The 24,236-nt window shown below is 45.5% G+C and overlaps 1 protein-coding gene across 1 annotated transcript in view; it reads right to left on the bottom strand.

The window, feature by feature from the left end:
- Actn2 (actinin alpha 2) overlaps nt 1–24,236 on the bottom strand; it is a 67,062-nt gene that overhangs the window by 20,142 nt on the left and 22,684 nt on the right. Inside the window, exons 2-11 of the mRNA XM_041630839.1 lie at nt 20,943–21,057; nt 19,624–19,743; nt 18,797–18,883; nt 16,138–16,225; nt 14,193–14,271; nt 10,993–11,074; nt 5,950–6,035; nt 3,987–4,079; nt 1,300–1,530; nt 379–526 (exon numbers count right to left, since the gene is read on the bottom strand). Coding sequence (XP_041486773.1) covers nt 379–526; nt 1,300–1,530; nt 3,987–4,079; nt 5,950–6,035; nt 10,993–11,074; nt 14,193–14,271; nt 16,138–16,225; nt 18,797–18,883; nt 19,624–19,743; nt 20,943–21,057 — 1,129 coding nt within the window. The remainder of the gene's footprint in view (nt 1–378; nt 527–1,299; nt 1,531–3,986; nt 4,080–5,949; nt 6,036–10,992; nt 11,075–14,192; nt 14,272–16,137; nt 16,226–18,796; nt 18,884–19,623; nt 19,744–20,942; nt 21,058–24,236) is intronic.

Here is a 24,236-nt window from a genome sequence, read left to right as displayed (position 1 = left end):
CTGGTGTATACATGCCACAGTGTGGACTATGGATGCTGGTGTATACATGCCACAGTGTGGACTATGGATGCTGGCGTATACATGCCACAGTGTGGACTATAGGTGCTGGCGTATACATGCCACAGTGTGGATTATGGGTGCTGGCGTATACATGCCACAGTGTGGATTATGGGTGCTGGCGTATACATGCCACAGTGCGGACTATAGGTGCTGGCGTATACATGCCACAGTGTGGACTATGGAGGACGTAAGACAATTTGCAGGAATTGGTTCTAACTCAGGGTCTCAGGTTTGGCAGCAAGCCTCTATCCACTGAGCCATCTCACTGGCCCACAACTCAGATGCTATAAAACCAGAACCGGATTCTCATGCCCTTACCATAAGCCCATGTCTCATGCGTGGAGGCCTTCTGCCTGAACTTCTCAGCCAGGTGCTCCAAGCGCTCCAGTCTCCGAATTTCATTCAACAGCCACTCCTCATAGCCCTTCTCAGCCTGCTCCAGCCTCTGCCAGGCGCCAGCAATGTCCTGAGGAATGGAAAATGTTTGAGGCCACACGTATTGCATGTGGGCTTTGAGGATTCCCATGCATCCTCTAACACATGTCTAACAGCCGTGTTCTCTGGTTTCATCTTCCCTTGCCTCTTCTGCACAACTAACCATCCTGCTGGTTTGGTTTCCAAATGTCTACATCACCACGGTGGCCTTTTAAATTAGCACGGCTGTTCTCATCAGCCACACAGACACTCCTCCAGATGTGGATCAAGTCCCAGAGGGTGGGGAGGGTAAGTGGTCATGGAAGGAAGGGGAGAGCACTGGGAAGAGCTAGACAATGTCAATTACAGAGAAACGTGGGCAACGGCAAGGTCACAAGTCTGGGAGGAGGGAAGAGAAACAGAGCATTTGCCGAAAGCCTGCAGAGCACATCTCATGACACCAAGAGCTGCATTGCGGGAAGGAGCAGAGTGTCAGGAAGGGAAGCCAGGTTTGGTGGCACACACTGATAATCACAGCTACTTAGGAAACCAAGGCAGAAGGAAAGCTAGCTTGAGTCTAGCCTGGGCAACTTAATGAATTCGAGGTCAGCCTACCAACTTAGTAAAGGGCTGGGGAGGTAGCTGAGGGGTGATGTTTACCTCATACTTGCAATGTCTTGGGGTCCAGCCTCAGTGATCTCTCAATCCACAAAAACGGAGTGGTTACAGGGTCACTCACCACTGCATTCACTAACAGTTACACTCAGGAAGTAGAGGCCTTCTCAGCAGACTGAGAGCAACGGGGGCTGGACTTCAGACACTCACCGACACCATCTTGCCCTCGGAGGGCATGAAAGCTGGCCGGTTGCTAATCCGAAGTTTGGTCTGCAGCGTGTTGAAGTTGATCTCCAGTTGGCACTTCTCCTGCACCTTGGGGGGCTTGTGCTTCCGACGGTAGTCCCGGAAGTCCTCCAGCTTCTTCTGCATGGCTTGCATGGTTTTCTCGGGTGTCCTGTTCTCTAGCCAGGGGATTGTGCGCCGAATCCATTCCAAGAGCTATTTCCAAACAGAAAAGTGGGGCTTAAATGCTAGCAAACTGTTCCCAGTTCACAAATAAAGGGGCCTGGTAACTGGAACCAGTTCCCCTAAGGCTCCCCAAATGACTGAGCATGGTCACAACTGCACTGACTTAAAGAGGGGAAGACAGCTCTGTGCATGGGGCAATGAATGGCAGTGTCCACAAGGGGCCACAGTGACCACCCCAGTGAGACCACACACAGGTTGGACTTCAGGTCAGCACATGACATCGTGTTTGACAAAAATGTGACGTTTACAAGAAACACAGCAACCAGACATTAGCAGACAAATGCTGGATGGAACCTTCAAGTTCTAAAAGGAAAAACAAAATATAACAAAGAATGGGATTGCTATACTCAGCAAGGAACTGGGTTGAATAGCAAAGGTTTCATTGAAAACAACAAGCTTAGCTCTAATGGGTTCACTCACTAGAGAATGTATGATAGGCCTGAGTCTGACTCTGGGCCAGAACAGGATTTATCATCTAGTTTTTATGAAAATCTACATGCAATGAGAAAAAAGGGTAGTGGGTTCCCCAAAACCAGTATCTGCCCTTCTCCTGAGGCACCACCCGGGTATCAGAGATGACCTGTTCGACACCTAGTCACTTATTTATTATTTTTTAATTTGTTTTGAGATTTTATCTATTTTTATTTTCTGTGTATGGGTGTTTTGCCTGCATGTATATCTGTGCACTACATGCATGAAGTGCCTTCAAAGGTCAGAAGAGGGTTCCGGTTCCCCTGGAACTGGAGTTACAGTTCAAACTGCATTCAAACCAGGTCCTGCGGAAGGCAGCCTGGTTCTTAACTGCTGGACCATCTCTCTCCAAGCGCCCTCCCCCCCATTTTATTTACTCATTTTTTTTTTAAATTTACTTATGTGTGTACTGATCCCTTGTAAAGTGTCGGCAGACTGGAATGAAAACTAGTCACAATGATGACGCCACCACAGACAGCATCCCAGAAGAATAAACAAAGAACTGCAGGGATTGAATGGGAAATGTCCCTCAAAGCTCAGTGTCTAACGCTTGCTCCTCAGCAGGTGGCGCTATCTGGGAAGGATTAGGAGGAAGCAACTCACTGGGAGAAGTGAGTGACTGGAAGCAGGCCCTGTGGTTTTCATAGTCCAGTCCTCCTTCCTGCTCTCTCTGCTTCTGCATCTTGATTGTGGATGCAATGTGACCAACTTGTCTCAGGATTCCGTTGTTAATGCCTCCTCTTTCAAAGGGACTATGTCAAAGTTCCAAGGGGAACTTTGAGTCAGAATAAACCATTTCTCCTGCAAGTCGCTTTTGTAGGGCTTTTGTTTGTTTGTTTGTTTTAATCACAGAAAAGAGAGTGAAACTAAGTTAACATCAAGTAAGAAAATTCCCAACAACCCTCTTTCTGTGTTGAACATATTTCACTCTTGAAGTTGAAGACTGGTCTTACTGGCAATAAATTGGATTTTTTTTCCACAGCAATAATAACAATTACAAAAGAAAAAGAATGGTGGGAATTAAACACCTAAGATTTCCTCATATCGGCAGCATGAAGGTATACATTTAGTTTACTTTGATTGCATTGTCATCAAGTACCTATCTGGGAAGACTAACTCCATTAACACTGATAATTTTCATAGCACAAACCAAATATCAGGTAAATCAAATGAAGGCAAAAATTATTTAGTCTTGTATTTATTTTTGGTTTCTTTTTTAACCTTTTAAACTATTTTTAAAATATAGTTTGCCTGATCTTGAATATGGCTCTTTACTTGAGTTTCATCTCAGAGGACACAGCTCTGGGGTTCCTCAGCCCGGACTCATGTTACAAAAGTAACACAGGGGCAGTAACAAAGATGCTTTGGTACCCTCTATGCTATGATAAGGACAAAAAATGAACTGTAAAAGCATTGCTCACATCAGAAATGCATCTCCAAGGCTCCAAGGTTTTGGAAGGTGAGCCCAGATCCCACTCTGGGCCTGTGTACACACACACACACACACACACACACACACACACATACACACCACACCTCCTCCTCCCAAAAGGTTATACAAATTCCTTTCACATGAGGTCACAGTGCTGAACAGGGCTCTTGACACAAAGAGCACACTGCATGATGCCAGTAGCCCACAAGCTAGGGGGCAAAACAAGGTGCATGAAGTTTCCTTGAGGGTCTGACCTTGAAGGGGCAGAGCTAAGACTAGAATGCCCTTCCTACCACCTCAGAACATGCAGACTAACTACGCTTTGCAGTCTTTGCAAAGACCACAGGGGTGGAGGGAGCACATTGGCACCACGCATGTTGCTAAAGAATAAGAAACCTCTGAGACCAGGTGTGTTTTCTGCTTTCACTCTCGCTGCGATGAAAAGTACAAAAATAAACATGGACAATCTCTGCCTCACCCCTGGCTGCAGGTGGGCAGAGCTGGGGCCACCCATTTCCTTTACCTCACTCGCTAGCCTCTCATATTCTTCCATCAGCCTCTCATTCTCTTGATTCACAGCAAGAACCTTACATATCCTGTTAGCTGCTGTCTCGGCCTGCAAAACACAATAGGTAAACAGGATGGCTGGTCGACAAGGGTGTGCGTGCAAACACACATAAAGCAAGACGTGGTCGGGCAAGGCAGGTGGAAGGAAACGGTGTGTTGGAAACGGTGCAGTCTGGGTCAGGGTGGGATAAGAGAGAGGGGATGAACCAGTTCACACCTTTTTTAGTTTTCACACAGACTTACACGGCAGGCTGAATATACTGTAGGGAATAACGGGGAGATATCATTAGTCTAAAGCACAAGCTTTATAAAACATTGAGCAAGTTAGTAACAGAAATATGTGGGTCAAAGGAAACCAAGATCTCAGATCCCTGACTGTCTGCCTAAACGCTCCTGAATACTGACCCTACTACTACAGGGTGGAATGACACTGGCCTCCAGAAATCAGAGCTGAAGTGACTGGGTCCTGTTACCATGTCATTGACCTTGAATTCATGGGAGGACCTCAGCTCTTCTCATGACCATGTAGAACTTTCTAGATGGGATACTAGAGACAAGCTTGTCTTAAGATGTTCTTCCATCCATTGCTTAATCGAGGCAATAAATAATCCTCTGTCATCTTCTTGAAGGGAACTTGGGTCACATCTCTCATAATACGTTCCTCCAAAAAATCAAGAAGAGGTATGTGCCTGTCCTAAAGCAGGGGTGTCCAACTCATGGCCCTATGGCACATGTAACGTGGCCTCAAACTTACAGAACTCTGCCTGCCTCTGCCTCCCAAGTGATGAGATTAAAGGGGTGTACCCCATAGCTGGCTTTATTTGTTGTTGTTGTTGTTACATTTTATTTATTTTTTGTGTGTGTGTGCATATATAGAGACTGTGCACAAGTTAGTACAGATACATGTGTACCAAGGCCCATATGTAGGTATCAGAGTAGACACTTGTAGTGTCTTCTCTCTTTCTACCATGTGAGTCCCAGAGATTGAAACTGGGTTGTCAGGCTTGGCAGCAATTACCTTTCCCACCGAGCCATCTTATTAATCCTACTTGAAAATGTTCTTTATGCGTGTAACTCGATTGCATGGTTCTTGAATGTGGACTTTGTAGGTGACAATATCATGTGGTAATGTCAAGCGAAGTAAATAAACACATGCTTTTGCAACCTTCGGGCTACAGGTTGGACACCCTTGCACAGCCCAACACAATCCATCTTTATCCAATGTGGCCCAAAGAAGCTAACCAACTGGACGCTTTTCCCAAAGAGTGGCTTCTAAAGCCCTGATCTCCCCGACCACATGGATTCTCATTACTATCATCTCTCAGGAGTGATCTTTAAAAGGGCAGAAACAAGGCACACTTTGTACATCCAGTCCTTAAGGGGTTCCCCATGTAAAGGGGACAGGCGAATCTGCAGAAGGTGGATGACTGTTTTCCCAGTGTCCCTCAGACTGTCCTGAGGTATGTGACTGCTTCTGAGGCTGTAGTCCTTTGGTCCCTCTGACTAAAAATACGATTAGTCTTGAATGATGAGCAAACCATTAAACAGAGGTCATTTCTAGGCCAAGGAGAACAACAAACAGGGGAGAGGCACTCCTGTCTCCCAGTTGCCTTCCCTTTGCCACTCAATGCATGCAGGGCACTCTTCAAGCCACTCCTCCCTAGAATGTGCAAATGTTCCTAACAATTTTCTAATAAAATAGAAGAAATATCTTAGAAGGGGAAAGAGTAGAGAAAAGCACTTTGGTTATTGTCTAAAGTTAAAAAAAAATGACTTGCAGTTTGGAACTCGCTGTGTTAGGTCGTTATGAAACACTGAGATTCCGAGGTCAGATGTGAAGCACACAGACACACACCCAGAAACACACGCGCACACACAGAAAAGCAGCACAGCCTGCTGCGTGCACAAGGGAGGAGTACCTGCTCCGCTCCCGCGAAAGCATGGTAGAAGCAGGAAACGTAAGTCATGATGGCTCTTTCATCGGGTTTGGGAGTGTTGACAATGTCTGAGGGGGGAAAAATAACACGGGACACAGACACACACAGGCGAAGAGGAGAAACCACGGTGAACGGAGGGAGGAACTAATTAGATTACACCGACCACTTTGCTTCGCATTTAATTGGCCCACGACCCGGAACCTCAGGGCAGCTGGACAGCATTGAAATGATCCCGGAATAGGAATTTGGGGATTATACTTTTTATTCATTTATTCAGTATATGAATATGTGTGTGTTTGGAGTTTGTGTGTGTGCGCGCGCGCGTGCGCGTGTGTGTGCGTATATCCACACACATATTCTATGCAATGTGTGCCCACACCTGTATTCTATGGAATGCATATTGAGGTCAGAGGACAGCTCTTGAGAGCATTTTTCTCTCCTGCCACCAGGTGGAGCCCAGGGATCAAACTCGGGTCATCAGACTCATTGGTGTCTTTATCTGCTCAACCATCTTGCCAGTCCCAGGAATAGGGTATTTTAATAGTCTAACTGAGGGCTTTTGCCCTGCATCCTTTGATGGGCTTTTAAAAGTGTATACAGCATGTCGACAGGGGGATTCATACAGCATGTTTCAGGATCATTACCCCGTTTTTGTTAGTTTGATAGTCCTGTTTGTGACACCCACAACCTTGGCTCTGAGGAAGACAGGTTACTTTGAAAGATGCTAGAGACGTGGCAGGGCTGTCCCCTTACTTCCCAGGCCCACCCTCGCGTGCATGGGAGCTCTTTGCTCTGGAAACCACCCTGAGAGAGAAGGGAAGTTCATTATGTGTGTCTGCCTGGGGTTATCTTTAATGCCTTTGCAACATACTTACCTTCCCACCAAGAGCAACAAAACATCTACAGAAAGCAGCAGCCGTGGTCGTGTTTATCACTGCCACTTGTATTGGCTGCTGCAAGTCCAATCAGAAGGGAAACAGAACCCGGGGACTGTACATGCCTTCCTCCTATGGTATCATTTCTGGTGAGTGAGTTTTTACCTGGATTTGGTTGGGACAATGGACAAAGGGAGATAAAATGATACTCTATCATTGTTTACAGTGGACTTTGGCCTTAGGTTTGCTGAAGCTATGAGTGTAAAGAATGCAGGATCCTACAAGCTGTGCAACCTTTTGGAAAACAACATGAACGGCATGCGAGCAGAAAGTTTCAAGGAAATTCAGACTATGGAAGACCAACGACTGCTTCCTCAAACCATTCTCCCTGTGAGGAGAGGCGGCAGGAAAGGAGGGGCGAAAGATAGAAAGTAAGATGAGACACCGAAGGCGAAGGGCGAGTGGTGACTTGTGCTCCTCATCCTCCCTCCGTGCACCAGAGAGGAGCATGATAGTAACAGGACGTGCATGAGAGTTACTGCGACTCTTTCACTGGGGAGGGCTTGCCAGCGAATTATAAATCTGTGTGGATAAAAGAGAGTTACGTGCTTGGAGGCTCCTGATAAGGCTTCTGATAAGCACTTCCTCTGGGAGGTCTCAAAGAGAGCCTGTCCACCACGCAGCTGCTGAGTCTGGCTCATTACAGAAGTCACACTTGAAGTCTCTGTTCTGAGTGTTTTGAGAACCGCCACAGGAAAGAGAAGGATTGCAGAGAGGAGCGTACGTCTGTTTCAGAGCGCTCACGAGAACCGCCACAGGAAAGAGAAGGATTGCAGAGAGGAGCTTACGTCTGGTTCAGAGCGCTCACGAGAACCGCCAAGGGAAAGAAGGACTGCTGAGAGGAGTGTATGGCTGGTCTATAAAAGTCTAAATTACAGGAAAGTACATGAGGCTCTGAGAATTTTAGCACATTTACAGGGTTTTCTGTGACGGGGGGGGCAGGGCTGAGGTCAACGAGATCCCTTTTACAAGTCTACAAGAAGCATGCCCACAGACCTAAGCTCAGAGGTCACTTCCAAACAGGTTCAAATTAGATACAATTTCTACCACCTAAGGTAATCCATGATGGTCTGCAGGGGTTACATCCCAGCATGCACTGCACCCAAGGCTCTTGCAATCTTAACAGTTACAAGATTCCTGCATGGGACTCTTCTACAACTATGGTTGATACATTTGTGTAAACATTCTGGATCAATAAAGGCGAAGATAAAGAAAAGGAATAGTCAGGAAGAACAGCATGTGCCTGCAAGTCCACATGGTGGTGTGAAAGAAAATGGCCCCCAAAGGGAGTGGACTACTAGGAGGTGTGGCTTTGTTGGAGGAAGTATGGCCTTGTTGGAGAAAGTATGTTTCTGGGGGGCGGGGGGGGGGGGGGGGAAGATGGGTTTTGAGTTCTATGCTGAAGCTACCCCCAGTGTGACAGCAGACTTCCTGTTTCCTGTTGTCTTCCAATCAAGATGTAGCCAGCACCATGCGTGACTGCATGCTTCTATGTTCCCAATGATGATAATGGACCAAAACTCTGAAACTGTAAGCCGCCTCCTCAATTAAACATTTTCCTACACAAGAGTTGCCATGGTCATGGTGTCTCTTCACAGCAATGGAAACCTGACACTCCAGCGCTCAGGAGGCTGAGGCAGGGTGCTGCCTCTGGTTCTGGGCCAGCCTGGATTATATAGTGGATTTAAGGTCAACTTAGAATGTATAGAAAGACCTGCTCAGAGAATGGGAAGTAAGGGAGGGAGGGAGCCAGGAAAAGAAGGAACGAAGAGAAGAAGAAGAAGAAGAAGAAGAAGAAGAAGAAGAAGAAGAAGAAGAAGAGGGAGAGGGGAGAAAGAGAGGCAGAAATGACGCAAGCGCTAAAGTGTTATTTAGCCAGAAGGACAAAGTGAAGGCTAACTGCACACCCAGCCCAGGACCCAGAGACTAAGGGAAAACCCAGAAAAGGAGAATGTGAGTCGCTCCAGGGCAGTAATGGTGAGCCTGCTGACAGTCAGGAATGCATGTCTGAAAGCAACCCTGGCCTTCCACTTGGGACAGGCGTTCAAGAGGCACTAATGAACAGAGAGATAAACCTATTAATCCACCCTGGATATTAATTCAACAGCTCTGGTGTTAGTTACCACATGGAAAGGTCCACAGAGAGACCACATGAACGTGAACTTAGTCTGGAGAGAACAGCTGGAAGGGGGCATTTCTGTGCTCCCTCAAGAGAGCTGGGGATAAAGCACAGGAAGGAGGGTTTCCTTCTGCCTCCGTTCTGAGAACCACCAAGGAGTCTGAATGTTAGCACCCGCACAGGGTTTGGGTTAGCAAATGGTAGCATCGCTAACTGAAAATGGCTGCCACAGTTGAATAGCTAAGGCGCTCATCTCAGAGGCTGTGACTGGACCTTATGCCGAGGGCTCGTCCCAGAGGGGAGGAAGTGAAGAACTCATGATGGAGTTTACAGATCCCTTAGCCCAGCAGCTGTCAACTAGGATTCGGGACGTGTGGAGACAGACTCCGAGAAGAGGTTGTCATAGATCAAGGCTGCCACAGGGTGAGGAATGTTTGGGGCTTTTAAGCCCAAAAAGGCAGGGAAGGATTCTCCCCTCAGCCTCTGACCGGACCAACACCATGAGTCCAGACATAGAGCTGTGGGGCAAAGGGGACCATGGTGCTTTCAGCCACCCAGCTTGTGATTGTTTAGCTCTAAGAGAACTGATGATTAATTGATATTCCCATTAGAGAATAATGGTACTAACAACAACAAAATAAAAAACAAAGTCAAATCCAGAGGGCAGAAACTTACATAACTTGGGATCCCCACAGTTCCCAGCAGAGAGGAATTGGCTCACAGTAAGTGTTCAAAAAATGTCTGCTGAGGGTTAACTACTCGTGGATAAATGAAATGAATGCACCCTCTCCAAAGGCCTGTGCTTTAAACAGTGGGCCACAGGTACAACCTGCATGAATTCACCACTCCAAAGGGGCACAAGAAGTATTTGGAACAAGTCACCAGAAGGGGAACTGGCAAAAACACAAACTATACAAAAGCCCTCCCAGGTCTTTCAACATTAAATTCCATTTTCGATAAATTCAAAACAAAGCATGAAAGTTGGTTAGTCCACTGATGGCCAATGTTCCGTATTTTAAATTCTGTTCCACAGCTTTTAGCTGGAAAGACTTTTTTCCTCTTAAGTGGTAAATCTCACAAGGGATTTATCTGCTAAATTTATCTCTACACAGGGAAGAGAAAGGCATCTGCTACTCAAAACAAAACAAAACAAAACAAAACACAGAAATCTTTTTAAAAGCAGTAAGCCCACAAAGCCTGCTGTGCAGACTTGTAGTCTCAGTTGCTGGAGAGGCTGAGACAGGAGGGTCAAAAGTTCTAGATCTGGCTGGACTGTGGGGTGAGATCAAGGACAGCCTGGGCGACCTAATGAGACTTGAGACCCTGACTCCAAACTATAAAGTAAAAGGCGGGCTGGGGACACAGCTCAATGGTAGAGTGCTTGCATAGATGTGCAGGGCCCTGGACTCAATCTCCAGGACTGTACGACTGTCTATGTGATGTGTGCAAATATGTAGTATGTACATATTTATTCACACTTGGAATATGTATGCATAATTTGTATCTATACATAGACACCTATCTAAATTTCAATCTATACCAAAGCATTCTGTTTTTGTTTTCAAGACAGGGCTTCTCTGTGTAACCTTGGCCTTCCTGGAACTCTCACTAGACCAGACTGGCCTTGAATTCACAGAGATCCACTTCCTCTGCCTCCCGAGCGCAAGATTAAAGGTGTGCACCACAGGCTAGGTTTACATTCTACTTCTTATCTAAAGCTGAAATTTTTGTCAAATCCTATTCCTACAGTTCTGCTGGCCCATTTTTTTTTTAGTGAGATCATGTATGATCAAGATAGACACAGAACTCTAACACTCAGGTTGAGGGGCAGAGCTTTGTTGGAATCCTAAGTACTTCAGATGTAACGTGACTATAGTTTTACAAAGCTCCCCTCCACAGCCACAGCTTTTACAATCTATAGGTTTTGCTTTTTTCCCCCCTGTAACTCGGTAAGCCCAATTTTCATCTCACCTTCAGCATCCAACATTTTAGGGATATCCAAGTGCTTCTCTGCTATTTCCATGGCCAGGTTAATGTTTCCTATGGGGTCATCCTGTGTGGAAAACAAGACAATCAAGTTTTTAAAATACCAAAGCAATGGACAAGACATGCACCTCACTGCAGGAAGGACACCTTCCTGCTCACACGGAACTAGAATCACGCAATGTTCCTTCTTATGAGACGTGGAGAGAAACATTAGAAGTCACAGAAACCACAGGACCCATGCAGCTCCACCTCACATGAGGTAAGCAAAAGGTTTAAGAGGGCAAAAGCCGGATTAGGAGGTGAGCAGTCAGACTGCTTTGTCACCGGTAAGAAAGGATATCCTGATATGTGTGCGGTAGGGCTACGGAAAAATCCTCCACCATTCTAAATCATGAAAGCCATTTTCCAGATGTTTACCCCAATTATACTATGATGTTTGTTTGACACATCTCACAAAGTCCTACCTTGAACTGATCCTCCTGCTTCTACTCCCCAAGTGACAGGCTTACAGGTGTGCGCCACCACACTCAGCTTAACATGTTGGTTCAGAATATAAGCGAGCTGGGGGTACTGGGTGAAATACTTAGCCCACTAGAGCGGTTACAAGGCGGCTATGAGGAGCAAAAATGATGCTTCTATTATGTTAAAGGTGAGAGCAGAAATGACACCTCTATTATATTAAAGGTGAGAAAATGACAGTATTAAAAATCTCACGTGAATTCGCCATGGTCATTTTTTTTTACAGGAAATTATGTTTTCCACCCTATGAAACTGGCTAAACATGCATAGTAAGGTTAACTAGAGATATGTAACCAAAATACTGGAAAACTACACTTAACAAAAGCTGTTTTAATCTCTTAAAGAGACGAACTATGATAAGTCTAAAATGGATGGAGGCAAGAGAGGAAAATCTAAATGAACAGCAGTGCTAGTTCAGGGACAACTTCAGTCACCTTTCGGTGCAATGTCATGTAAATATTTGAGATTTTTTTTAATTTATTAATTATTATTGTGTGTGTATATACGCACGCACACATACATGCGTGCACCTGCATGCGTGCACCTGCGTGCATCACACAGCATGTACGCAGGCCAGGGGACAACTTCCAGGAGTTGGTCCTCTCCCTCCATGTGTCTAGGGATTGAACTCAGGTTGTTAGGCTTGGCCAGGGAGTAGGTTTCCCTGCTGAGCCATCTGCCCATTTGAACATCTCAGAAACTGCACTGCTCTGCAAAGCTCTCAGTTCCTTCTCTACAAGGGACTCACTGAAGGCCTCAGACGTCAAAACCACATTTTAGATGTGCCCACAGAGAACACCGGTGTCATCTCCTTTACTTCAGGATATCTGATTATATCAGGCAAAAATGGTTTTTAACTAAATACTGTTTTAATAAGGCATACGTTCATTTGATTAATCTTGTTAAGCAAATATTACTTGCCTGTTTTATGGTTATGTTTATGAAGCTTACTAGTTAAGTGAAAAAAAATTGTTTTCAAAGACATGTAGGGAAGATTCCAGTACCCAAAACAAAGTGAGACTCGGTGACAACCACTTGGTTTAAATTTAAAGAGATGAAATGTGACAATTCAGTGCTTCCTAGCGTAGGAAGCCGTGACCCTGGGCAAGCCCTGGCTCTCCCACTTTCTAGGTCTACAAAGCTGGAATGCTAATTCCTGAAGCCAGGTATGATGACTCATTATAATCCAAGCACTCTAGAGGCTGAGACAGGAGAATTGTCATGAGTCTAAGGGTTGTCTAGTCTACATAGCCATGCCCTGTGTCAAACAAACTAACAAAAAGTAAAGCACTGACTTCAGTGTGAAGCCTCAATGATTTTACACACATGCTTACATATATTGAGAATATATGCATGCACACTTATTCATTATATAGAATCTGATATAAAGAATGAAAAACTCTACCTGTCATATATTGCTAATTTTCCACCCACTATAGATGACCAATTCCACAAGCCTATTCACTTTCAAAATAAAAACTGATCACTATAAATTGGCAGGGAATCATCTATTTAGAACAAGTTCTTCATTTTACAAATGCAATAAATATTCATGGGGGAAACATACATGTGCTTATGTGCTTTGGCTAGTCTGAAACACGGCTTTCTACTGTGGTACCCCATCCTCATCTTTGGGGAACAAATCAACCTTCACATGCTCTGAACTGATGGAGACAGGCTGGGGTGGGAGTGGGGGTGCGGGTGGGCAAGTGATAATTATCAGGATTGAGGGAAGCCAGAGGGTACAACTGTACATGCCACACACGTGAGGGCAGCATGCAACAGAGACAGTTGCCAACCCAAAACACACAGCACACATGAAGAGCCAACTCAGCACACCAGCAGGAAATCTGTGGCTACAACCCAAGGCAAGCAGTCCAAGACTGCCATGGTCTCAGTCCTGAATCTTCTTGCGTCATTATTTCCGAAGCATGGGGGTTCCACAGGAGGGCCTTATCTCTCTCCGTTCCACAACCTACACTTTAAAATGACTGTGAGTCTTCCTGGATAGTCCAGGCTGGCTGCCCTCTAACTCACCACTCTCCTGCCTCACCCTCTTAAGTGCTGGGCACCACACCTGACTCTGGAACTACTTCTAAAAATGGAATTTTGAGAGGAGTGCTCCTGCAATCACGGTGCTTTGGACGTAGAGGCAGGAGAATCAGGAATTCAAAGTCAGCCTCATCTACAAGAGCCCCTGTATCCTACTCCACCGAACCCCAACCTCATCTGAGACCTAGTGCATTGAACTGCTCTCTAAGGTTAGCCCCCACCCCCAAATCTCCAAAGCTTCTATTGTAAAACTAATATCATTTCTACCATCAACAATGACATCGTTGTGATGATCCTGTGTGAGAAACCAATTAATCAGTTCTCAACAGCTACATAAAAACTCCCCTGAACGCTAAAGGGAATTTAAGGGCAAGGAATACATTGGCTCAATAGAAAGCACTCCCGTAGCATATGCGATCTTCAGGTGCCGCATTAAAAAGGGGGAAGAACAACTGAACCTTCCTAATTCTCCAGGCTAGGAAAAGCTTGAACCTATGGAAAGACTTTTGGGCAGCCCGCATCCATGCTAGTCAGTGCTGATGTGCTCATTCTCAGGGTGACATGCTGAGCGTGATGGGTGGGGGGGACACTGCAAGCCACCCCAAATGAATGACCTTGTTAAGCTTTGAGTAGTCAATGAGGTCGGGCCGGTGTCTGTGGATGAGGGCACAGAGTCCGAGGCCATCTTTCCAGCTTCACAGCACAGAAGAGAAGAACGTGGGTTAATGGAGAGACCCGCAGTTCCCCTGCATGAGACACCAGCTGTTCCCATCTGATGTCATGGGCCAGTGAGTGACACCAATGGTCCCTAGATGGTCCGGCCTTGCACTTCCCCATACACTTCCCTTCCCCTCTCCCTTCGTTTTTTAGCAGGCCCAGTCTTCCAGGGACCCTGCCCCTGTCCAGATAGCAATGGGAGATAAGACAAGTCCCTCACTGTCCCTGCCTTCTAATCCTGGAATTTCCTACTCACATTTTACCCAGTCTCCATTCTGGTCCTTACCTGATACTGCCCAGCAACCCCTTTCTCCAAAGATCACTGGCCGCAGGCGGGAGATTCACCCTCTGAAAGTTCTTATGTTATTTTCAAAGCCAACACCAGTTCCCAGCTACTCTGTCTTCCCTAAGAGGTTTGCTTTTATTGAGTTACCTACTTATTTTGAGACAGGGTCTTTCAGTGTGGCTCAGACTGGCCTCAAACTCTCAACCTTCTACCCTCAGCCTCCTTAGTGCTGGGATTACAGATGGGTGGTATCCTTCTGAGCTTACTTTTATTTTTTTTTTTAAGGCTAAATCTTATAGGTGAGGTCACAAGGCAAACTTGGATGTCATCAGGGGCAAAAACACCACTATTAATGATGGCCCCTGGGATGCTCAGCTCTAAGTGTACTGTTGACAGCGGAACTAGTGAGAGTAGGGCATGGGAGGTACCCCTCAAAGAGTAGACGTGGAAGAAGAACCTGATGGAACATCACTTGGAAGGGCTTAGGTCCATTTGGCTCAGTGTGAGAAGAGGAGAGCGGTAAGTATAGACAAAACCCGGGAGCCTGACTCTCACCCTAGCTGGCCATTTCAGTCTCCTCTGGCTCCTTAGGGACAGGGAGGGCTTCCTTTCTCCTCTGCTTGCATGGCCTAGCTTTGTGCTATCATCCTGGAAATAGTCTAGCATATTTTAAAATACATTTTTAAAAAACATTTCTTTGAGTTTCAGATAAGCATACATTTTAAAGACATTTCATTCCTTACTCTTCCCCAATCCCTCTCAGATCTACCCCCATCCTCCCAATCTTCTCCCTTTTTCCTTCTTTTCTCTCTTCCTTTTAAATAGAAATAATCCATCAAGTCCAATTTGTGCTGTCCAAATCCTCATGAACCATCCAGAGTATGGGAGACCAATCAAGGGTCACACCCTTCAGGAAAATTGACCCTCCCTCTCCAACAGCCATCGATCTAATAATTTTCTAGCCAAAGTACCTCCCAATTGGTTACTGTTGTAACAAACTTTTTCTTGCCATCCATAGACCCATGGGGAACTCACCATCCAAAGGATGAGAATATGACCAAGCCTGTGCTCACATGTGATAGTATAGAAAACCGCCTGGGAGCTAAGCCTGCAGCCAGCGCCACATGGCACTCTCACGCCAATCCTATGTTGCATTTGTCCTGTTCTCTGTCATTTTTAAAATGTCACTCTCCTGTTTGTCTTCAATTTTGACTATTAAAGCTGATGGACTAAGCAGGAGAGGCCAAGGTGGAGGAGTGTCCGGAGTGGTTGTGGGGTTTTTTGGGCTCCCAGTGACACAGATAAGTCCATCACTCCTTCCACAAGGAGCCCCCAGATCAGACTAGGAAGGACCCTGGTACAGTGTAGAGTCCACTTACAAACGTGTCCCCTTGTTTGCAAACCCTCACAAACCGTCTCCTCTGGGAAAACATAGCTTCGCTTCTCCTGTGGAAACTAGTCCCTGGACAGGAGAGATACTAGTACAAGCCACATGGTTCTCCTCGCCTTCCAGGGCTGTGGGAGACAGGTAGGGCCTCGGCAGCCCTGGCACTTACCTGGTGTGGAAGTTCTGGATGTTCACATTTCGGTACGGGGCCGTCTTCCTCTGACACCACAGGAGCAGACCTTCTTTGGCAGATGTTTCTGTAACAGCATCAAGAAAAGGTGTTTGGAAAAACATTCAGAGAACGGCTATTTTATTTTGGGCATACAAAAAAAAATCATTTGGGAGAAACTCAGACAATGTCATTCTCATAGCTATACCTGAAAAATTTAAATTTTAAATTTGATTTATTACTAATTACAAAATTGCAACCAAGGCTACAAGAGGTAGCTCAGGAGTAGAATGACCACGTGCTTGGTGTTTCCATGGCACCGAGAGCAACATCCTGCAACCAAAACCGAAACGACAACAAAAATACAAAGAAGAGAAACCTAAACAACCTGTCAGAGAATCACTTCACCCCTGTAAACTGGAGAAGGATTTGCTGGACCCCCTTAATTGCATACCCTGGAGATGTCACGAGGAGTTCGAGGCCAACCCCACACTAAACAGAGCACTCTCACGGATCAGCGTGCACAGTCTGATTGCTTGCTGCCTCCCTCCTTCCCTGGCTCTGCGGGTCATTATCACTGCTCTTTTTTTTTTCACTTTATCAAAATTTATTACTGTGCTTTTTAGCCTAATGAGATCACTGTAACTAAATATTTTCCTTAAATGTTTATTTCTCTAATTTTTTTTAAAAAAATAAATTGTGTGCATGTATGCACTTGTGTGTGTGCCATGCTGTACATGTGTCAGGAGTTGGAGCTCTTTCCTACCTGGTGGGTTCCAGGAAGCAAAACTTGGGTTTTCAGGTCAGGACTGCTAGCTCATCTCTTCAGCACCTCTTGCAATTAAATCTGAATTCAGAGCTGTTGACAAATGTCAGCTTGACATTCTGAAAATCAGAGCTGCCTACTTAACTCCAAAAGCACAGCATGTGTAACGGCAGAATAGGTTTAAGGGCAAGATGGACTGCCAATACCCAGCCTGCTTCAACTTGCTAACTAAGAGCTAAAGAAGCCTCAGTGGCGAGCGGTGGAGTGTTCTTCCCAGGCTGGAAGAGGCTCTGATGCTGGTCTCTCTGGTGCTTTTAGTGACTCACCAGCCAGCCATCATTAAAACCACCCAGTGGGGCTAGAGAGAAGGTTCAGCAGACCTGAGTTCAGTTCCCAGCACCCATGTGGAACAGCTCATAACTACTTCTAATGCCAGCTCCGGGGAATCTGACCTGCTTTCTGGCCTCCACGGACACCTGCACACGCGCACACACACACACACACACACACACACACACACACACACCACTCCCCCATACATATACATAATTGAAACTAAAATAAATCTTTAAAAAAATCCACTTGCCTGTTTTTTTTTTTGTTTTTTTTTTTTGTACCAGGTGACAAGAAGCCTGTAGTATGTGCCCTTAGAGAGCCTCTAATTTACTTGTGATTTCCTTGTTAGAACCCCAAACCCATTTACATCATCTAAACTGGATATAGCGACATTCAAACCGCAGTTCAGGCTCAGAAGTGACAGCCAGTTTGAAGAACGCACAGTCTGCATTTGAACACTCCTGCACAATGTGGTTCTATAAAAGTGCATTTCTTTATGCTAATGAAATAACAAGATGCTTCCTAAAGGTTTCCACTTTATTAAAAAACCAGTAATTTGTCATAACTGTGTCAGTTTTCATACACTAAGTTTAAATATTTAAGCAGTTACAGTCACTTTATGGAGTAGATACTATTTTGAAGACCAATTTACACTATCGCATTAGCTGAGCTAGGAGCATCTCCTGTTTTTTTCTTTTTCTTCTTTATTTGGGGGAATGAAGAGAATGTTTCGTGGGTGAGACAGGGTCTCATTATGTAGCCCTGACTGCCTGGCACTATGAAAACCACTATGAAGCCTAAGGTGTTTTCAAACATGAGATCTTCCTGTCTTGCCTTCCTCAGTGCTGGGTTTATAAGTGACAGCCACCATACCCAACTTTCTTTGTTTGCTTTTCAAGACAAAGTTTCTCTGTGTAGCCTTGGCTGTCCTGAAACTCACTCCATAGACCAGGCTGGCCTTGCACTCGCAAAGATCTGCTTGCTTCTGCCTCCCAAGTGCTGGGATTAAAGACATGCACTATCACTGCTTGGCAATGCCCAACATTATTATTATTATTATTATTATTATTATTATTATTATTATTTTCCAGTTGTAAGCCTGAAGAACTTTGCCCTAGGAGGCTGTGAGGATGGCTCTGTGGCAAAACATAGGCTTAGCATGGGCAAGTCAATCCCTAGTGAAGAGAGACAGAGAGGAGTAGAGAGGGAGTAAGGGAGGAAAGGAGGAAAGAGAAAAGGACAGAGGAAAAAAAGAAGAAAGGAAAACTCCCTGCCTATTTCGTTAGTAATTTGTTAACTTCCTAGTGCAACATGCAGCAGAGCAACCCATGTTAAAAATAACGTCTGCTCTGAACATGTGCTCATCTTTTGCAAAGTGATTCCACCCCAAGAATAGAACAGCACCATCAGGGTCTTTTCCCACAGAAATATGAAATCTTTGAAGACTCAATTTAGATGCTTTTCATGACTGTTCAATGTCACAATATCCTACTCAAATTTTAATTCGCAAGCACAGCTTCTAGACCAAACAACTGGATCACCATTTGAGACTTTTACCTTCCACTGAGATGTCCTGAATGGCAAAGCGGAGGATGATGGTCCAGATCATACCCAGGGTCATTTTCACATTGCCATCGACTATTTCTGTGGTGAGAGAAACAAGTTAATGGGCAGATGACACAATCAGTGCACAACTCGCTGGCAAGGGCACACGAGAGGACCCGTCTGTTTAAACAAGTGTCTGTTTCTATGGCATTTATAAGCAAATGGCTCTAAGTTTAGATAAATTCTGAGTTAATAAGCAGCACCAGTCTTGTATATGCTTTGTCACTGCAGAGCACCTAGGAGTTCTAGGACCCCGTCAGAGAGAAGGCATTCTACCCAATCTCTGCCCTGGCCCCTCCTGCCATCTCCCTAAATGGCAGTTACATGGTGACATGCAGTTGGTTCAGCTCCTGGCTTCCCCTGGTGCCCAGTCTTCCACAAACAATGGGGAGGCTGCTCCCTTCCTAGAAATCAGGTATTCAATTTTGTTTTCTTTTGAGACAGGGTCTTACTACGCAGCCAGGGCTGGCCTTGAAGTCCCTCCGTAGCCAGACTGGGTTCAGACTTAGAATGGACCTTAGCCTCGTGGGTTCTGGGATGACAGGCATGTCTCAACACCACACCTGGTCCCAGTGACCAGTTTCTAACCTAGAATCCTTCAGACATGAATCTTCTTTCTCATTCCAGTCTGAAGAAGACAAGGTGTGATACTTGATGTTGGTATTTACCAGTTAGTCTAGAACCTGGTACCCACTCCTGCAGGCGTGGAACATGGTGGGAGGGAGGAGAAAACTGGAGGCACAGGCCACAGCCTCCCTATGAGGTCACCTCTCGCCTACCTTCAGCCCCAATAGACACCAGCTTCACCCCCTTGCTGGCTATGTAATCCAAGGCCTTGTTGACATTCGCAATCTTGTGGAACCGCATTTTGCCCCGGTCAGGTTTAGGCAGCCTTTCCCCTGAAGGAAGAGAAGAGGATCATGCAGAGTACGGCCTGGGCTCTGGATCAAGGAGCTAAATACTAGAGCCTAGGCTTCGCTTAGGAGGAAATGATCACCCCACTGCTTCTGGCACGTTCCTGGCTTCCCTAAATGACAAAGAAGGAATACATGCAAGGCCAATGTGACCAAGAGAACTCTAGGATCAAGGCTACTGCACCCTTTGCAGACGTAGGCATATCAGTACATCAGGTCTGGCCTTAAGTCAGCTTTCACATTCAGAAAGAGAGAAGCCAGTTGGTGGCCTTGAAGCACTCAGAGTTTCTGGCTAGCTGCTAGAAGAAGTTGGGTAGCCTGATTCAAGCCACAGAAGTGGCTGCCAGGGCTTCCTAGACATCTGGTTACGAGGTTACCTGGACTAGAATGGGCTGGCCATTCTGCTTCTGAGTCACATCTCGAGGGCCACCCACCTACCCTGCCCAGTGTATACATGATGACAAGTCCAGGGCAATCTTCACACATGTTCACTCATGTGAAACACATGGACCTGAGCTCTCATGCCTTTCTGTAACCCGCACTAGGTGGACTAAAGGTGAAGCAGGTATCATGGCAGGCAGCACGGAAGTGTTCCTTTTTTCTCTCTTGTTTTGAGATGTACAGCACACTGTTTTGTTTTACCAGGGATTTTTTGGTTTTGTTTTCTTTTGTTTTTTTAAACTGGATCTCATCATGTACCCTAGGCTGGCCTGCAACTCTCTATGTAGCCTAGGCTGGCTTCAAACTCATGGTGATTCTTTTAATCCAGACTAGAATTAAAGGGATGCACTGTTATATCTAGCCCTAAACATTTGAAAGTCCAATCTATACAGAATCCATTCTTCACTGGGGGAAAAAAAAACAACAAAATCAAACAAACAAATGAAACCAAAAAATATACCCAACCTAGGTGATAATTCTTTGAAAAAATTTTTCTTGACTTTGGCCTTGTTCTTTGAGATAGGGTCTTACCGTGTAACCCTGGATTTCCTGAAACTTACCGTGTAGACTAGGCTGGCCTGCAACTCACAGAAATCCATCCACCTCTACCTCCCCATTGCTAGGATTAACTGCACCCAGCTTTTTGCCATGTTATAGCCAACCAAGTTCAAAGAATATGTTCATCTTTACAGACACTGTCCTGCAGGTCACAGGTCAGACACAGTCTGAGCCTGCACACCCACCTGAGATGACTTCCAGAAGCAGCATGAGCTTGAGGCCATTCCTGAAATCCTCCTCGATGTTCTCGATCTGGGTGCCAGCTTTCCGTAGGTGCGAGTTGCACCAGGCAGTGAAGGTCTGCAAGGAAAATCAGGCTGGATGAGCACAGGCCAGGCAGTTAACAGACCTCTTCTTCATGGACGCACCTGGCACCTTCGGAAGCAGTGCTTCTCAACCTGTGGGTCGTGACCCCTTTGGGGTCAAGTGACTCTTTTACAGGGGTCGCATATCAGATACCCTGCATATCAGATCAGATATTTTCATTATGATTCATAACAGTAGCAAAATTACAGACATGAAGTAACAATGAAACCATTTTATGATTGGAGGTCACTACAACAAGAGAAACTGTATTAACAGTCTCAGCATTAGGAAGGCTGAGAACCACTGAAAGGGTCTGTCAGACACTGGGGCTACCTGGGCCTTCTACGGGAAGCAGAGTTCGACGGAGACACAAAGGTGAGCACTTGGTAAAATCTCCGTGGGGACAAAATCCATTTGTTTGCAACTACAACTTGAGGAATTTTTTACACTTATTTACTTATCTGTTTATTAATTCTGTGGGGGAGAGAGGTACATGAGTCGGAGGAGGCACAAGCGGACATCAGAGGACAGCCTATAGGTCCCTCCTTTCCTGCCACCAGGTGGCCTCAGAAACAGAATGGAGGCTGTCGGCTTGGCAACAAGTGCCTCTACCTGCGGAGCCTCTCTCCCTCCTCTTGAGCAGCGTTTACCTTAAGTGGCTCTAACTGACAATGGCTGCGCCTTCTGAAGAATTCTTACTCTGAAGGAAAGAGACTACATAAGAACGCGCTTTTAGTCCTTGAATCCAGCGAAAGTAAGCTTCCCTGCTGAACAGATACATAAATACTGCAGAAGGAATGTTGAAACTGCTTCTGTAGAGGGTGGCTGACTTTGCGTAGCGTAGAGGAGGGGGGACCCATAACCACTAATTATCGGTTTATCTTAAAAGAACAATAATTTTAAGTTCTTAGCTTAACCAATTAAAACAAATTTGTAGTATATTATTTAAAAAATAAAAATAGTAATACCCTCCTAAGAGCCTATTCTATGCCTTGTGCTAGCTACGTTCTGTATCTTTTAGAGGTTTTTAATTAATTTTGTGTGTGTGTGCAACAGAGAGAGAGAGAGAGAGAGAGAGAGAGAGAGAGAGAGAGAGAGAACCCATGAGCCCAGAGATGAGCCGGATCGCCTGGACCGGATCGTCTGGAGCCTGCGTTAGCTACAGCTGGGTGAGAGACGCCTGATGAGGGCGCCAGGAACCGAACTTGGGTCCTCTGGAAGAGCACTACACAGTCTTAACCTCTAGGTCATGCATGTCCCTAGCGCCTAGACTCTGGATTTTAAACTTGACTAAGCACAGCCCCACCCCGAATGCTGCTAGGTCCTGTCATCTGAAGAAGTTACTGGTACAATTTGCGGAGGAAAACGGACCGTGCGTTAGTGCGGCCCTGCGCCACACTGTTATTTTTCAAGCTTCTTTTAACTTGGCTTTCACTTGTGTGCTATTTCCTGCCAAAACCAGATAAGTCTCTTTGGGCAGCTTCTGGCTAAGAATGCGAACTGTACTCTCCTCACAACAGCTGCTGGGCCCAGAGACAAAGTGCCTCGCACAAGAAGTGGGGGAGGGGTGCGCAGGGGACACATAAAGGGGTCTGTACTCATGATAAGAAAAGTCAACCTCTCCCACACAGGCTGCTTCCAAGCAGGCCCAGGAAAAAACCACAGTGCCCACGAAAAACAATTCTCCCAAGTAATAAAGGGACTTTTGTATTTATCAGTCTTTTGTTTCAAGAACTACGTGAAGCTGATATAAATTAAATGGCAAAATGTGTAAGCATTTTCTCAAATTTACAGAAAGCAAATTTGCCTCGAGAGTCTAAATGATTAACTACTTCTCCTAAACACACTTATAGGCATAAACATGGAAGCCCCGAAAGACCCAGAACCTAACAATGTGGCAGTTTCTTGTACCAAGTGGCTACAGAAATTTATGTAGCCTCTAAGCTTAGAGTCACCGTTCAAGTGCTCAGTAAGAGGTGGTCGGCCACAGAGAATTCCCGGCAGCACTCTAGATAGTAAGGCTTGCTATCTGAAGGCAAGATAGCTACAAGAATGCTGCTTAAGTGTAATCCATATTAATTCTATGTACTTCGGGGCTGTGGGTTCCTCAATTGGTAGAATACTTGCACGGCATGCATTAGCCCTGGGTCTGGTCTCTAGTACTAAATAAAAACAGGGTTTAATCATAGCACCTGCAAGGTAGAAGCAGAAGAATAAGGTTATTCCCGGCTACATACAGAGTGTGAGGTCAGACTGGGCTATATACAGAATTTGAGGTCAACCTGGGCTACATGAGACTCTATTAAAAAAAAAAAAACAGGGCCAGCAATATGGCTCAGCAGTAAAAGGAGTGTGTCACCAAACCTGATGTCTTAAATTAGATTTCTGGGATCCACATGGTGGAAGGAGAGAATCAATTCTGAAAGAAGTCTTACACACACACACACACATTTAAAACATTTAAAGATTTTTTAAGAACCAACATTACACAACAGAACTGCCTAAAAGGTGCTCTTATTTGTTTAACTGACACCAAGATTAATAACATGTCTATGTGATCGTGTGGGAAAGACACAGAATACCGGATCTCCTAAAAACTGACAGAGAGGAAACTACAACAAATGCAAACATTTGTAGAGTTGTTTTTACTTGGGCGCCACTTTAAAAAGGACAAAAGGACAAGCTGTGGTAGCTGGTGTCACAGCATTTGCATCCTTCCACAGTCAGGGTATCAGAAGCTGCTCATGACATCAGCACAGGCTTCAAATACCTCGTGGAACGCTGTGAAAAATCACTCTGACAACGTCTTTTCTTGGGCATAACTACAGTGGAGGCTTTCTATCATACACGTCACAAGGCTGTGCAAATCCAAAGGAGTGAGATCTGAACGTCCAATGTGTTCAGCGGGGTGCATCCCCAAGAAACAGCCTATCTTTAATTGAGTTCTCCAAAGTACCCACAAAGCGGGTGGCTGAGCACCATGGAAAGGGGGCTCAGATGGCTCCATGATAATTGCTGGCAAAGAGGACAGGGCATACTGAAATGGAGTTAGAAGGCTTTTCCGAATGTTTAACTTTTTACAGTTTTAATTGTCACAGCCTAGGAACACTGTTCCTACACCTTTGCTATCTCAGGGGCTTCTGAGAGAAGTACTGGGACCCTTAGGATACACA

The sequence above is a fragment of the Microtus oregoni genome, unplaced genomic scaffold, assembly GCF_018167655.1.
Source record: "Microtus oregoni isolate MIOR12 unplaced genomic scaffold, Mior012 000035F_ref0000213, whole genome shotgun sequence".
In the NCBI taxonomy this organism is placed as follows: Eukaryota; Metazoa; Chordata; class Mammalia; order Rodentia; family Cricetidae; genus Microtus; species Microtus oregoni.
The sequence above is the reverse complement of the archived record's forward strand: the minus strand, read 5'-3'. Positions and strand labels throughout refer to the sequence as shown.